At 45.9% G+C, this 13663-nt stretch overlaps 1 protein-coding gene across 4 annotated transcripts in view; it reads right to left on the bottom strand.

The window, feature by feature from the left end:
• LOC307123824 (dynamin-2-like) overlaps positions 1 to 13663 on the bottom strand; it is a 130445-nt gene that overhangs the window by 30805 nt on the left and 85977 nt on the right. For 3 of the 4 annotated variants that reach the window (XR_013816214.1, XM_079812547.1, XM_079812548.1), the window contains exons 3-6: positions 10956 to 11105; positions 9313 to 9391; positions 9117 to 9235; positions 2529 to 2627 (exon numbers count right to left, since the gene is read on the bottom strand). Coding sequence is in view for 3 of the 4 variants with exons in the window: in XM_079812547.1 (XP_079668673.1) it covers positions 2529 to 2627; positions 9117 to 9235; positions 9313 to 9391; positions 10956 to 11105 (447 nt within the window). In the remaining variant the exon portion in view is untranslated. Of the gene's footprint in view, positions 1 to 2528; positions 2628 to 9116; positions 9236 to 9312; positions 9392 to 10682; positions 10805 to 10955; positions 11106 to 13663 lie in introns of those variants that run through there. The other variant, XM_079812549.1, reaches the window with a different exon arrangement.

A 13663-nucleotide genomic window follows, 5' to 3' on the forward strand; every position in this document is an offset into this window, starting at 1 on the left:
TCATGGGTAATGTAGTTTTTCCACCAGGAGTTCCGCAGTTAAACACTGTGATTTTAAAAGAAAACTGAGCTTCAACACCATCGATTAACAACTCACAGCTCACGGTAGGGCTGAGTTTGAACGGTTTAGGACTTATTGTTGAAAACTCATCTTTCTTTGTAGGTCCTTATTTACTGATAATTTGTCATTAATGTTGTGCAGATGTGTGTGTTGTATAATACTGGTGTGTAATGTATGTTTGTGCATATGTTTAAAATGTGTACAGCACACTGGTCAACTAACAGTTGTTTTTACACTGCATTTTTTTGTATTTTTGTCTCGTTTCCAGTCCAAATATCTAAAAATACTTAAATCATGATAATTTTTTTCTTGTTTTCTGGAAATCAAATCAAATGAAGTTTTTGCTTAAAACAAGCAGAATGATCTGTCAATGGGGTCAGAAGAATAATCTTGTTTCTGGTCTGAAATCTTGTTTCTATCCAAATCAAGATTATTTTTCTGACCCCATTGGCAGATAATTCTGCTTGTTTTAAGCAAAAACCTCATTTTGATTTGATTTCCAGAAAACAAGAAAAAATATGTAATTTTGCTCTTCTAGTAAAAGCCTCTTGATGTAAGTATTGTTATATATTTACAGTAGAAACAAGACACAAACACTGTAGAAAGAAGAGCATGTTGTGCTTTATGAATAAGTTGCTTTGCTTATTGCTAAAAATCAGTTGTGAGTTCTTACTTCCAGAGCCGACTGTTGCACTTCTGAACATTTGAGTCATTTTTATAGTTTTTATTTCAGTTAAAGTTATTTTAGTACATCAAGTTACACTCAATAAAAACCTTGGCAACTAGCTGAAGTGAAATAAACTTCACATTACATTTTATTTAAGTTAAAGCTGCACTATGTAACATTTTTTGCACTAAAATATCCAAACACCACTAGGCCAGTGTTATATATTTTGTTGAGTACTTACAATATCCCAAATGTTTCCAACTATTTGTAAATGGTGAGATGCTATTTTACCCGAGGAACCGGGACGTGTGGGGGCGTGGCCTGTCGATGACATCATATCCGCGTTAGTTTGCGGTTTTATTCTGCAGAAACGCTTTCCTCTCACTGCAGTGTGAACAAGTGTCACAGCAGCGGCGAGAGAACGCACAGAGTAACGCCATCCCATCATCAACACACTCAGATGTGTGTAATATGATCTTCAGAGCTGCGTTTCCTCACACTCATGAGCGGAGGAGAGGAAGTGGCCACTGTGGCTTCATAATAAAAGTCCCGCTGCTCGCGAGGCATGTGTTGCGTCATCTTATTAACACTAGAACTGCCACGGGGTAAAATTTACCCATGGCTGTTTTTCAAATGTACAGGTTTCCAATAAAATATCCAAGTCTCCCAGACACTGACTTTTACTAAAACTGTGTTCTTTACAATCCCCTGTTGGTAAAAATTGTTTAGATAAAACCAGATTTAAAAACGGGGCATTTATACCTATAAGCGCCAGCTGGTCAAATTTACCCCGATATAATTCCTCTATTTTCGCGCTGTGTTTGAGCAACGCGTCGGCTTACTGTAAACATTCACACAACGCACGGTCAAATAAAGATGCTTTAGCCTGTTTATAAATGTTCAAACTTTGGATTAATTATACATTTTTGTTTTGCAATTGTGTATTGAGTTTGCTACGGTGTTGCTATTTATTCAAGTCTGCCCGTTTCCCTAAAAAAAAAAAAAAAAAATCCAATATGATGGAAATAATAAAAAATTTTCATGATAATCCCAAGTTTATTGGTGTTGTTCTCTTATTCAAATTATAAATGATATAACTATACAATTGAATAATTAATTAGGTCAAACTGTGCGTATGTTATCCTTATCGTAAGTTGTCATTCATCTTATGCAGTGCTGTGTATTATTACTGCTCTTCATTGTCTATTTCAGGTATTTTAGTAATTTAAATAATATGGGTTATCTTAATATGAGATTAATGACGTTTTATTATAATATTACACCACCCAAATATGTATATCTAATTCCCGTCGTCATTGCAGGCTGGTTTAGCCTACAGTCACCAAAAAGTGATTAGTGTAGCTGCTTAAAATAGCATAAAACAACAGGACAAAAACATAGTTAATGACTAAAAATATTAATTTCATGACTCTATACATTACTTTGTGAAGACAGTGGCATAATACGATACGTTTATTAGCCGTATCAATACAGTAATAATCTGCATGGGTAATTTTTACCCGCTGGCGGTTTTAGGTATACAGCGCCCCCTGGTGGTTCTAGAGTTAACAATGGCTCCAGCGGTTCCTCAGCTCCACAACACTCGCTCCTGCTCTGCTTCACTACAGTAACGTTAATAATCACATCCATCCTATCCCCATTCTGAGGTGAAGACCACATGTCCCGAGATTCTGCGCTCAAATGTGACCTCATCAAACTACGCCTTTGTTTTGAATAGCGGACGGAAAACGTACACAGTGCAGCTTTAAGTGTGTGTGTGTGAGATTAGTGTTGTCCTCACCTCTGCGCAGCGGCAGCAGCTTGTTCTCCAGGATGTCTTTGGCGTCCGTTCCTTCATCCATCAGGTCCAGTTTGGTCATCACGCCGATGGTGCGAAGGCCTGCAGGGCAAAGGGCAAAGGTCAAGATGAAAGCGCTATTTCGGAATGTTCTCTGAACGTTCAAAGCCTCCAGTTTATTAAACGTGTACTTATTGGAACAAACATTACATTTGAATGTGGGAACAGTCTAAAACAAGAGAAATGTCTGACTGAAACATGTCAGAAACACACCACTCCATGAGCAATGTGTAAACAGGGTTCCCACTCTATTCCTGAGATAGTTTTCAATTTCACTACAGCGGGAATAAAAGACAAGGATCACGCCAAATATTGCCTCCAGTTTATTGCCATGACTGAACTATAAAACAGTTTTTAATGAGCTCTTAATCAGACATTATGGACGCTTGTTTACGCCACAAGATAAAATATGAAAAAGGTAATTGCGACTTTTTATCTCGCTATTTTGACTTTCTCACAATTGCGAGTTATAAAGTCAGAATTGTAAGATATAAACTCGCAATTCTGAAAAAAAAAAAAAAGTCTTCTTTTCCCCTCAGAATTGGACTTTATAACTGGCAAATTGTGAGTTTATATCACAATTATGTGAACTCGCAATTGCGGAAAAAAAGTGATTGCGTGATATAAACTCACAATTGTGATATATAGTCAGAATTGCAAGGTATGAACTTTCAAATGTGTGATAAAGGCAGATTTGCGAGTTTATATCACGCAATTCTGACTTTATAACTCCCAACTGCAAGTTTATAATCAAAATTATGTGCTAGGATGTTTGCTAAGATGTTCTGGTGGTTGCTAGGGTGTTGCTCCGCATTTTGGGTGGTTGCTAGGGTGTTGCTATGTTAACCTTATTAATGTTTGCTTAGCGGTTGCTAGGGTGTTGGCTAGGGAATATCTAGGCGGTTGCTAAGGTACTCTGTGTTTGCTATGGTGTTGTTAGGGTGTTTGCTAGGGTGTTACTAAATGGTTTAGTTGTTTGCTAGGGAGTTCTGGGTGGTTGCTAGGGTGTTGCTATGTTAACCTTATTAATGTTTGCTGAGCGGTTGCTAGGGTGTTGACTAGGGAATATCTAGGCGGTTGCTAAGGTATTCTGTGTTTGCTATGGTGTTGTTAGGGTGTTTGCTAGGGTGCTACTAAATGGTTTAGTTGTTTGCTAGGGAGTTCTGGGTGGTTGCTAGGGTGTTGCTATTCAGTTGCTATGGTATCCTGGGTGGTTGCAAGGGTGTTGCTATGTTAACCTTATTAATGTTTTCTGAGCGGTTGCTAGGATGTTGGCTAGGGAATATCAAGGCGGTTGCTAAGGTATTCTGTGTTTGCTATGGTGTTGTTAGGGTGTTTGCTAGGGTGTTACTAAATGGTTTAGTTGGTTGCTAAGAAGTTCTGGGTGGTTGCTAGGGTGTTGCATGTTAACCTTATTAATGTTTGCTAAGCGGTTGCTAGGGTGTTGGCTAGGGAATATCTAGGCGGTTGCTAAGGTATTCTGTGTTTGCTATGGTGTTGTTAGGGTGTTACTAAATGGTTTAGTTGTTTGCTAGGGAGTTTTGTGTGGTTGCTAGGGTGTTGCCATGTTAACCTTATTAATGTTTGCTAAGCGTTTGCTAGGGTGTTGGCAAGGGAATATCTAGGCGGTTGCTAAGGTATTCTGTGTTTGCTATGGTGTTGTTAGGTTGTTTGCTAGGGTGTTACTAAATGGTTTAGTTGTTTGCTAAGTAGTTTCTCGGTGGTTGCTAGGGTGTTGCTACGTTAACCTTATTAATGTTTGCTGAACGGTTGCTAGGGTGTTTGCTAGGGAATATCTATGTGGTTGCTAAGGTATTCTGTGTTTGCTATGGTGTTGTTAGGGTGTTACTAAATGGTTTAGTTGTTGGCTAGAGAGTTCTGGGTGGTTGCTAGGGTGTTGCTATGTTAACCTTATTAATGTTTGCTAAGCGGTTGCTAGGGTGTTGGCTAGGGAAAATCTAGGCGGTTGCTAAGGTATTCTGTGTTTTCTATGGTGTTGTTAGGGTGTTACTAAATGGTTTAGTTGTTTGCTAGGGAGTTCTGGGTGGTTGCTAGGGTGTTGCTATGTTAACCTTATTAATGTTTGCTGAGCAGTTGCTAGGGTGTTGGCTAGGGAATATCTAGGGGGTTGCTAAGGTTTTCTGTGTTTGCTATGGTGTTGTTAGGGTGTTTGCTAGGGTGTTCCTAAATGGTTTAGTTGTTTGCTAGGGAGTTCTGGGTGGTTGCTAGGGTGTTGCTATGTTAACCTTATTAATGTTTGCTAAGCGGTTGCTAGGGTGTTGGCTAGGGAATATCTAGGCGGTTGCTAAGGTATTCTGTGTTTGCTATGGTGTTGTTAGGGTGCTTGCTAGGGTGTCACTAAATGGTTTAGTTGGTTGCTAGGGAGTTCTGGGTGGTTGCTAGGGTGTTGCTAGGCGGTTGCTAGGGTGTTAGTTAATAACTAATAACAGTACATTATCAAACTGCTGCAAGTGGCAACACAAGAATAAACATCATTAGCCAAACCCAGCGTTCCCGAGCGACACACTTTCTGCGGTTAAATGTTTTGGGCCGGCGATAAACTCTTATTAAAGAAAACGTACTCGGTTACTCAAGTAACCTCGGTTCCCTGAGAGAGGGAACGAGTATTTTACGCAATACTCGTTCCCTCTCTCAGGGAACCGAGGTTACGTGAGTAACCGAGTACGTTCCCTTTCGAGAGGTCTCTCGTATTGCGTATGGGAACCCAATTTAAAACGCTGTGCGTGCTAACTGACCCAATGGCCTGAGGCACGTAAGATGGGTAACAGTGAGTCACAGGAGACCTACAAAGTGGGTCTCTTGAGAGGACATAAAGAGTATATAGGCCGGATAGAATCGGGCCCTATGATATAGAATTATGACCGGATATAGCCGGCCTTATAGATATATAGTGTAATACATGCTATGAAAGTTCCAACATGCTTGTGAGAACTTATCATGTATGAATAACAGGGAGACCAGACGCATCGGGTCTAGTTAATAACGATAGGCAATACCTATTAAACGGAGATAATCCCAGCTTGTAAAGCGGGGACTTCCAGATTATAAAATCTGATAAAAGTGGACGGAGAGGCCCAGCCTGCCGCCGCACAGATATCTTCTAGCGTGTCCATGCCCATGACGAGGCCATGCCTCTGGTAGAATGGGCTTTAATGCCTATAGGGCAAGTTAGATCTTTAGACTTATAAGCCATAGAGATGGCGTCCACTATCCAGTGTGAGAGTCTCTGCTTCGTGACAGCAAAGCCTTTAGTGCGGCCACCGAAGCACACAAAGAGCTGTTCCGATTGCCTGAAAGGGGCGGAGACGCTCTAGATACAGTCTCAGCGCTCTAACTGGGCAGAGCAAATTCGCGTCCTTTTCGTCTTGTGACGCGAGCAGGGCCAAAAGAGAAATCACCTGTGCCCTAAAGGGAGTAGAAAGCACTTTAGGAACATAACCATGTCTAGGTTTGAGGACGACCCTGGAGTTGTTAGGCCCAAACTCGAGACAGGAAGCACTCGCGGAGAGTGCATGTAAATCGCCCACTCGCTTGACTGAGGCAAGTGCCAGCAGAAAAGCGGTTTTCAGTGAGAGGTGCTTTATGCTCACAGACTGAAGCGGTTCAAAGGTAGAGCCCTTCATAGCTTCCAACACTGTGGCAAGGTCCCATATAGGGACTGAGGGGTGGCGAGGCGGGTTCAGCCTTCTGGCCCCTTTAAGAAAGCGTACTATAAGTTGGCTTTTCCCCAGTGATTGTCCCGTGACCTGAGCGTGATAAGCTGCTATGGCGGCAACGTACACTTTGAGCGTGGAGGGGGAACGACCCGCGTCCATTAGCTCTTGAAGGAAGGCTAGCACTTCTGCCACCTTCGTGCTGTACACCAGTTAGAGAATACCGACCATTTCAGTGCATAGAGCCGCCTGGTTGTGGGTGCTCTAGCTTCAGAAATAGCATTTAGAACTCTTTCAGAAAGGTTCGTGGGTATTGGTTGATGGGCCAAACGTGGAGAGCCCACAGTTCGGGGTGGGGATGCCAAATTTTCCCCTTCGCCTGAAGGAGGTCTTTCCTCAGCGGAATCGGCCATGGGGCTGTGTCTGACATGAGAGTCAGTTCAGAGACCCATATTTGATTCTTCCACAACGGGGCTATTAAGAGCACTGTGGAATTGGTTTCCCTGATCTTTTCGATGGCCTATGGCAACATCGCGAACGGAGGAAAAGCATACAGAGGGAGACTGGGCCAGACATGGGCCAGCGCATCTCTGCGTTTGGAGAAAATATTGGGCAGTGAGCATTGTCTTCTGAGGCGAAAAGGTCTACTTTCGCTTCGCCGAAGGTGCTCCATATCAACTGAATCGTTTGCGGGTAAAGAGACCACTCCCCGGGGGGAATACCGCCTCTGGATAACATATCCGGACCCTGATTCAGGATACCTGGCACGTGAGCCGCCCTCAGGGAGCTCAGGAAGTGCTCTGCCCATAAAAGGAGGTGATTCGCCATGGAATGTAGGGAGCGTGATTTCAGCCCGCCCTGGCGATTTATAAAGGATACCACTGACATGTTGTCCGTTCGGACCAAGACATGGTGACCCTTTATCTACGGAAGGAAAGCATTCAGCGATAGGATGACCGCTTTCATCTCTAGACAGTTTATGTGTAGCCTTTTCTCTGTATCTGCCCACTGGCCAGAGACTGGCTTGCCCTCGTGTGGGGCGCCCCAACCTAGGTTGGACGCGTCTGTCGAGACCAATTTCCGTTTCGTAACTGTACCCATCATAACACCTGTTTGATACCAGGTGGTCGCCTTCCAAGGAGCCAGAGCTTTGACACAGCTGTGGTTCACTTTGATGCGAAACTGGCCTGATCGCCATGCGTGAGCCGGAACGCGGGAGTTTAGCCAGCGTTGGAGGGGGCGCATGTGTAATAGACCTAGTTTGAGTACTGCTGATGCAGAGGCCATAAGACCTAGCATCCTCTGAAAACGTTTGAGAGGAACGCAAGCGCCAGCTTTGAATGACTTCGCCATGTTCTGAATAGAGAGGGCGCGCTGCGACGTAAGCCGCGCCCTCATCTGTATTGAGTCTATGACTGTACCCAGAAAATATATATTCTGGCTGGGAGACATTGAACTCTTGGCGATATTGATCCTGAGGCCCAAACATTCTAGATGGTTGAGCCAGGACTTGTGTATCATCAACTGTGCCTCTGATTGGGCTATGACGAGCCAATCGTCGAGGTAGTTGAGTATCAGCATGCCTTTCAGCCTCAGCGGGGCTATGGCTGCGTTCATGCACTTCGTAAAAGTGCGGGGTGCCAGGGATAAACCGAATGGCAGGACTGTGTATTGATAAGCCTGACCCTCGAAGGCAAATCTCAAGAATGGCCTGTGACGGGGCGCTATCTGAACGTGAAAGTATGCATCTTTCAGGTCGACCGTGAAAAACCAATCCCTCGGGCGAATGTGCGCGAGGATTTGTTTCACTGGGGCGAATGTGCGCGAGGATTTGTTTTACTGTCAGCATCTTGAACGAGCACGTCATAAGTGCTTTGTTCAGATGTCTGAGGTCTAGGATGGGCCGGAGGCTGCCATCCTTTTTTTTTTTTTGGAACGAGAAAGTAACGCTTCACCGGCGAGAGCGAGGCACATGGAGAGGTACTCGGCGTGCAGTCGCTCGGACGCTCAGGTGGCCTCTGGTCGCGACGTTTCTTTTAGCGCGGTCAGAGGAGCGCGGTTGGAGACGCTGAAGCTGGCGAGGCGAGCCCGAAGGGTCTGCAGAGCCATCTCGTCGCACTCGGGGCAGCCGCCCTCGTTGAGTGTAGTCTCAGCGTGGTCGCGTCCGAGGCATGCCACACAGATGATGTGGCGGTCCCCGCCGAGGAGAGGTGCTCAGCACGCAGGAAAAGCGAGGCATTTGCAACAACGCTCGCGCTCTTTTTGAGGTGGGTTGCAGCGGCAACACACACACACAAATAACACAGACAGAATAAAGGATATATCGTCGGATGGCGCAGATGGAACGGGAGGCGGCTGAAGGCGGAGACCAAGCGGGAATCCGACATCCTCAGGGCTGCAGAGAAGTTCCGCTGAGTGCTGTGCGACGGCGGGGCTTCTATTCCGGAGGTCAACGAAGGTATCGCTGAAGGAGATTAAATCTGATTTCCTATGGCAAAACACGGTCTTTTATAGCCTTAGATATGCTAATTCTAGAGACCTTGTTCGGCGGGAATTTGAGCGACCCCTATTGGTTCGCTCTCTCTGCCGCCTCGCCATAGGTTCATGCAGTTCCCACTGCACAGCCAATCAGCGCGTAGCTCGCGCTGGTCTATCGGCTGTGCAGCGGCACTGCGTTTTACATAGACACTTTATAGAATAAAGTTTTTGCTTCATATTCTCGAGAAAAGGAGTTTTTCCCATACGCAATACGAGAGACCTCTCGAAAGGGAACCCTAATTGTCGATGTGTTTGTCCCAGGGCGAGTGGGACCCCTGAAGACGTGAATAAAGAGCAGATGAGTCTGATGGAGCCTCACCCTGAGGATCCACCTCTTTGCTGATCTTCAGCGCGTCAGAGTTGGCGAGGTTGGTGTTGGCAGGCGTGACTGCCAGGATCAGGCAGTTCTCCCTGGAGATGAACTGCAGCAGCATGTCTCTGATCACAAACACACACACACACAGCCGTCAGTGTTTCCATCAGGTCCTGTAGGCCATCAAAGACGCGGCTCGTACCTGATCTGGATGTCCGTCGGCTGGTCTCCCACCGCCACCTTCGTCATGCCGGGGAGATCGATCAGCGTCAGGTTTAAGACTGAGAGAGAGGAGGAGAGGGGTCAGATCAATAACTGAAGATGGAGGAGAGGGGGTCAGATCAATAACTGAAGATGGAGGAGAGGGGGTCAGATCCAGAACTCAAGATGGAGGAGAGGGGTCAGATCAATAACTGAAGATGGAGGAGAGGGGGTCAGATCAATAACTCAAGATGGAGGAGAGGGGGTCAGATCAATAACTCAAGAAGGAGGAGAGGGGGTCAGATCCAGAACTCAAGATGGAGGAGAGGGGGTGAGATCAATAACTCAAGATGGAGGAGAGGGGGTCAGATCAATAACTGAAGATGGAGGAGAGGGGGTCAGATCAATAACTCAAGATGGAGGAGAGGGGGTCAGATCAATAACTGAAGATGGAGGAGAGGGGGTCAGATCAATAACTGAAGATGGAGGAGAGGGGGTCAGATCAATAACTGAAGATGGAGGAGAAGGGGTCAGATCAATAACTGAAGATGGAGGAGAGGGGGTCAGATAAATAACTGAAAATGGAGGAGAGGGGGTCAGATCAATAACTGAAGATGGAGGAGAGGGGGTCAGATCAATAACTGAAGATGGAGGAGAGGGGGTCAGATCAATAACTGAAGATGGAGGAGAGGGGGTCAGATCAATAACTGAAGATGGAGGAGAGGGGGTCATATCAATAACTGAAGATGGAGGAGAGGGGGTCATATCAATAACTGAAGATTGAGGAGAGGGGGTCAGATCAATAACTCAAGATGGAGGAGAGGGGGTCAGATCAATAACTGAAGATGGAGGAGAGGGGGTCAGATCAAGAACTGAAGATGGAGGAGAGGGGGTGAGATCAAGAACTGAAGATGGAGGAGAGGGGGTCAGATCAATAACTGAAGATGGAGGAGAGGGGGTGAGATCAATAACTGAAGATGGAGGAGAGGGGGTCAGATCAATAACTGAAGATGGAGGAGAGGGGGTCAGATCAATAACTGAAGATGGAGGAGAGGGGGTGAGATCAATAACTGAAGATGGAGGAGAGGGGGTCAGATCAATAACTGAAGATGGAGGAGAGGGGGTCAGATCAATAACTGAAGATGGAGGAGAGGGGGTCAGATCAATAACTGAAGATGGAGGAGAGGGGGTCAGATCAATAACTGAAGATGGAGGAGAGGGGGTCAGATCAATAACTGAAGATGGAGGAGAGGGGGTGAGATCAATAACTGAAGATGGAGGAGAGGGAGTCAGATCAATAACTGAAGATGGAGGAGAGGGGGTGAGATCAATAACTGAAGATGGAGGAGCTACAGCCCCAGAGGAGCTCACCATTGGGCGAGGAGAGGGAGTCAGATCCAGAACTGAAGATGGAGGAGAGGGGTCAGATCAATAACTGATGTCCCCTTCTATTGAATGACACTGGTTTGATGTCTCTATCTCCCTGACAAAAAAAGCTATTACAAAAATAAAGTTATTTTTAGACATGCAGTACCCTTTTCCACCAGTAGGTCAAAAAAGGTTGTGAAAGTGGGCCCCTGATGGAGGAGAGGGGGTCAGATCAATAACTGAAGATGGAGGAGCTACAGCCCCAGAGGAGCTCACCAAAGGGCGAGTACACCCTCAGGTTAATGGGCACTGGAGAGATCCCCTTATTGGACCCTGTGATCCGCTCCGTCTCCGCCTCGATCTCCAGCCGAACCTCGTCAAAGTCCACGAACTTGCGGCCCTTGCAGTGCAGGAACTCGGCATACTCTACAGAAACACACATTAATACACCATAATCACATTATTAATATCATATTCCCTGTTCATTTTAGTGTGCGTTTGAGTTATTTAGTTGTGTTTTTGGAATAAATCGACTTCTTAATGCTCAGATTAAATATGCCAAACTCATCTTCTGAACACAAATGAAGGGATTTGTAATGAAATGAGAGATTTCTGTCCTCCATTGACAGGCTAAGCAACTTCAGAAAGTTCATAAAGAGAAACTGATCCATACGGATCATTGAGCGGATGATTCCAGATGTTTCACAGAGACTCCATGGCTTTATTTGATGAAGGAAAGTCTGACGTTAGGGTGAGGAAATGACCACAGGATTCTCATTAATGGGTGAACTGGCCCTTTAAGAGACGGACCGACTGTTCATTTATTCATACATTTGATCTGCATTATACAGTAAATTACAGTTTTTATGAACGGATTCTTCCATTCCCGCAACGCATAAATCATATTTAAAGCCATGATATTGAATTTTAGACTTTCTGATGAAATGTAAGACATTTTATAAGGCCTTAAACTGTGGAGGGTCTAATTAAAGGTGCAGTGTGTAATATTTATGAGGATCTATTAACATGACTGACCAAGATGGCGGCGCGAGTAGATCGCGAGGCTCAGCGTCTCTCCAGATTCTGCAATTTTGCGGTATTTTTCCTGTTCTTCTCGGGTCTGTTCGCACAGAACAGTTGTGCCTTTACATCGTACACCCGCGCTGAGCTTTTGGATATTGGTTTGCGAATTTCCGACAGTTTTATGGACAATCTACAACTCCTTCCTGAGATCGCTAAGACACCGGTGACTCTGCACTCTACCCGGCCGGGCGGAAGTGCACGCAGACGGCGGCGTGATCGTAAACAAAGGCGAGGGAGACGTGGAGGAACGCGTGCTAAGCTAACGCTTACTCCTCATCGGCTCTCTTTACCCAGCATTTTCCTTGCCAATGTACGGTCGCTAGTGAACAAAATGGAGGAGATTCGACTCAGCATCACACACAGTAAGAAACTTTTGAACTGTAACGTCCTAATATTCACGGAAACCTGGTTAAACAGCGGAATACCGGACACCGCTATCGAGCTAGCGGGACGCCACACACTCCGGGCGGATAGAACATTAGATGGCTCTGGGAAGAGCAGAGGGGGTGGATTGTGCATTTATATTAACAAAGCTTGGTGCACAAACTCTGCTATTGTTGGGAGTCATTGTTCAGCTAACCTGGAGTTTCTCATGGTTAAATGTAGACCGTTTTATCTACCGCGGGAGTTCACCTCCACTATTATCACAGCAGCTTATATTCCACCCGATGCTGATGCCAAGCTTGCTATGAAAGAACTTCACGCAGCCATCAGTAAACAACAGACTGATCACCCGGAAGCTGCGTTTATTGTTGCAGGTGACTTTAATCACTCAAACTTAAAGTCAGTGCTACCCAAGTTTCACCAGCATGTTTCCTGCCACACCAGAGGAAACAAAACCTTAGACCATGTCTACACAAACATGGCCGGAGCCTACGTTGCGACACCCCTCCCCCACCTGGGACAGTCAGACCACCTCTCTTTGTTTCTCAGACCCAAATATTCACCCCTCATCAACCGCGTGAAGCCATCAATGAAAACCATCAAGGTGTGGCCTGCGGGGGCAGACTCCACACTCCAGGAAAGGTTTCTAAACACAGACTGGAGTATGTTTGCTTCTCAAGCCACCAGTGGCGCTCACACGGACATTGACTCCTACACCTCCTCAGTATTGGATCATATCAATACCACCATCGACAGTGTTACAACCCAGAAACAGATCACCACATACCCAAATCAGAAGCCTTGGATGAACAGGGAAGTACGACTCCTGCTGAAGTCACGCAATACTGCCTTCAGATCAGGAGATGCACAAGCCTACAGCGCATCCAGGGCAAACCTGAAGAGGGGCATCAAAAAGGCCAAGCACTGCTACAAGCTTAAGATTGAGGGTCACTTTTCCAACTCTGACCCTCGACGCATGTGGCAGGGCATCCAGGCCATCAGTGACTACAAACCCCCCCACTCCACCCCCGCAGCCACTGATGTCAACTTCCTGAATGAGCTAAATTACTTTTATGCTCGTTTTGAAAGAGACAACAGAGAAACTGCCACCAAGCTCAAACCCTCAGCTGACCACCCACCAATCACACTCTCCACCACAGATGTCTGCAAGGCACTGAGCCGGATCAGCGCGCACAAGGCTGCTGGACCAGACAACATCCCTGGACGTGTGCTCAGGGCATGTGCGGAGCAGCTCGCTGGGGTTTTTACAGACATTTTCAACCTGTCTCTCGCCCAAGCAGCTGTACCATCATGCTTTAAACGCACTTCCATTGTGCCAGTGCCGAAACACTCCAGCCCGAGGTGCCCTAATGACTACCGCCCTGTAGCACTCACACCCATCATTATGAAGTGCTTTGAGCGGCTGGTCCTGGAACACCTAAAAGACTCTATACCATCCACATTGGACTCACACCAGTTTGCCTACCGCAGCAATAGGAGCACAGAGGATGCCGTTT

This window comes from Gobio gobio (assembly GCF_949357685.1).
Source record: "Gobio gobio genome assembly, chromosome: 3".
NCBI classification, from domain to species: domain Eukaryota; kingdom Metazoa; phylum Chordata; class Actinopteri; order Cypriniformes; family Gobionidae; genus Gobio; species Gobio gobio.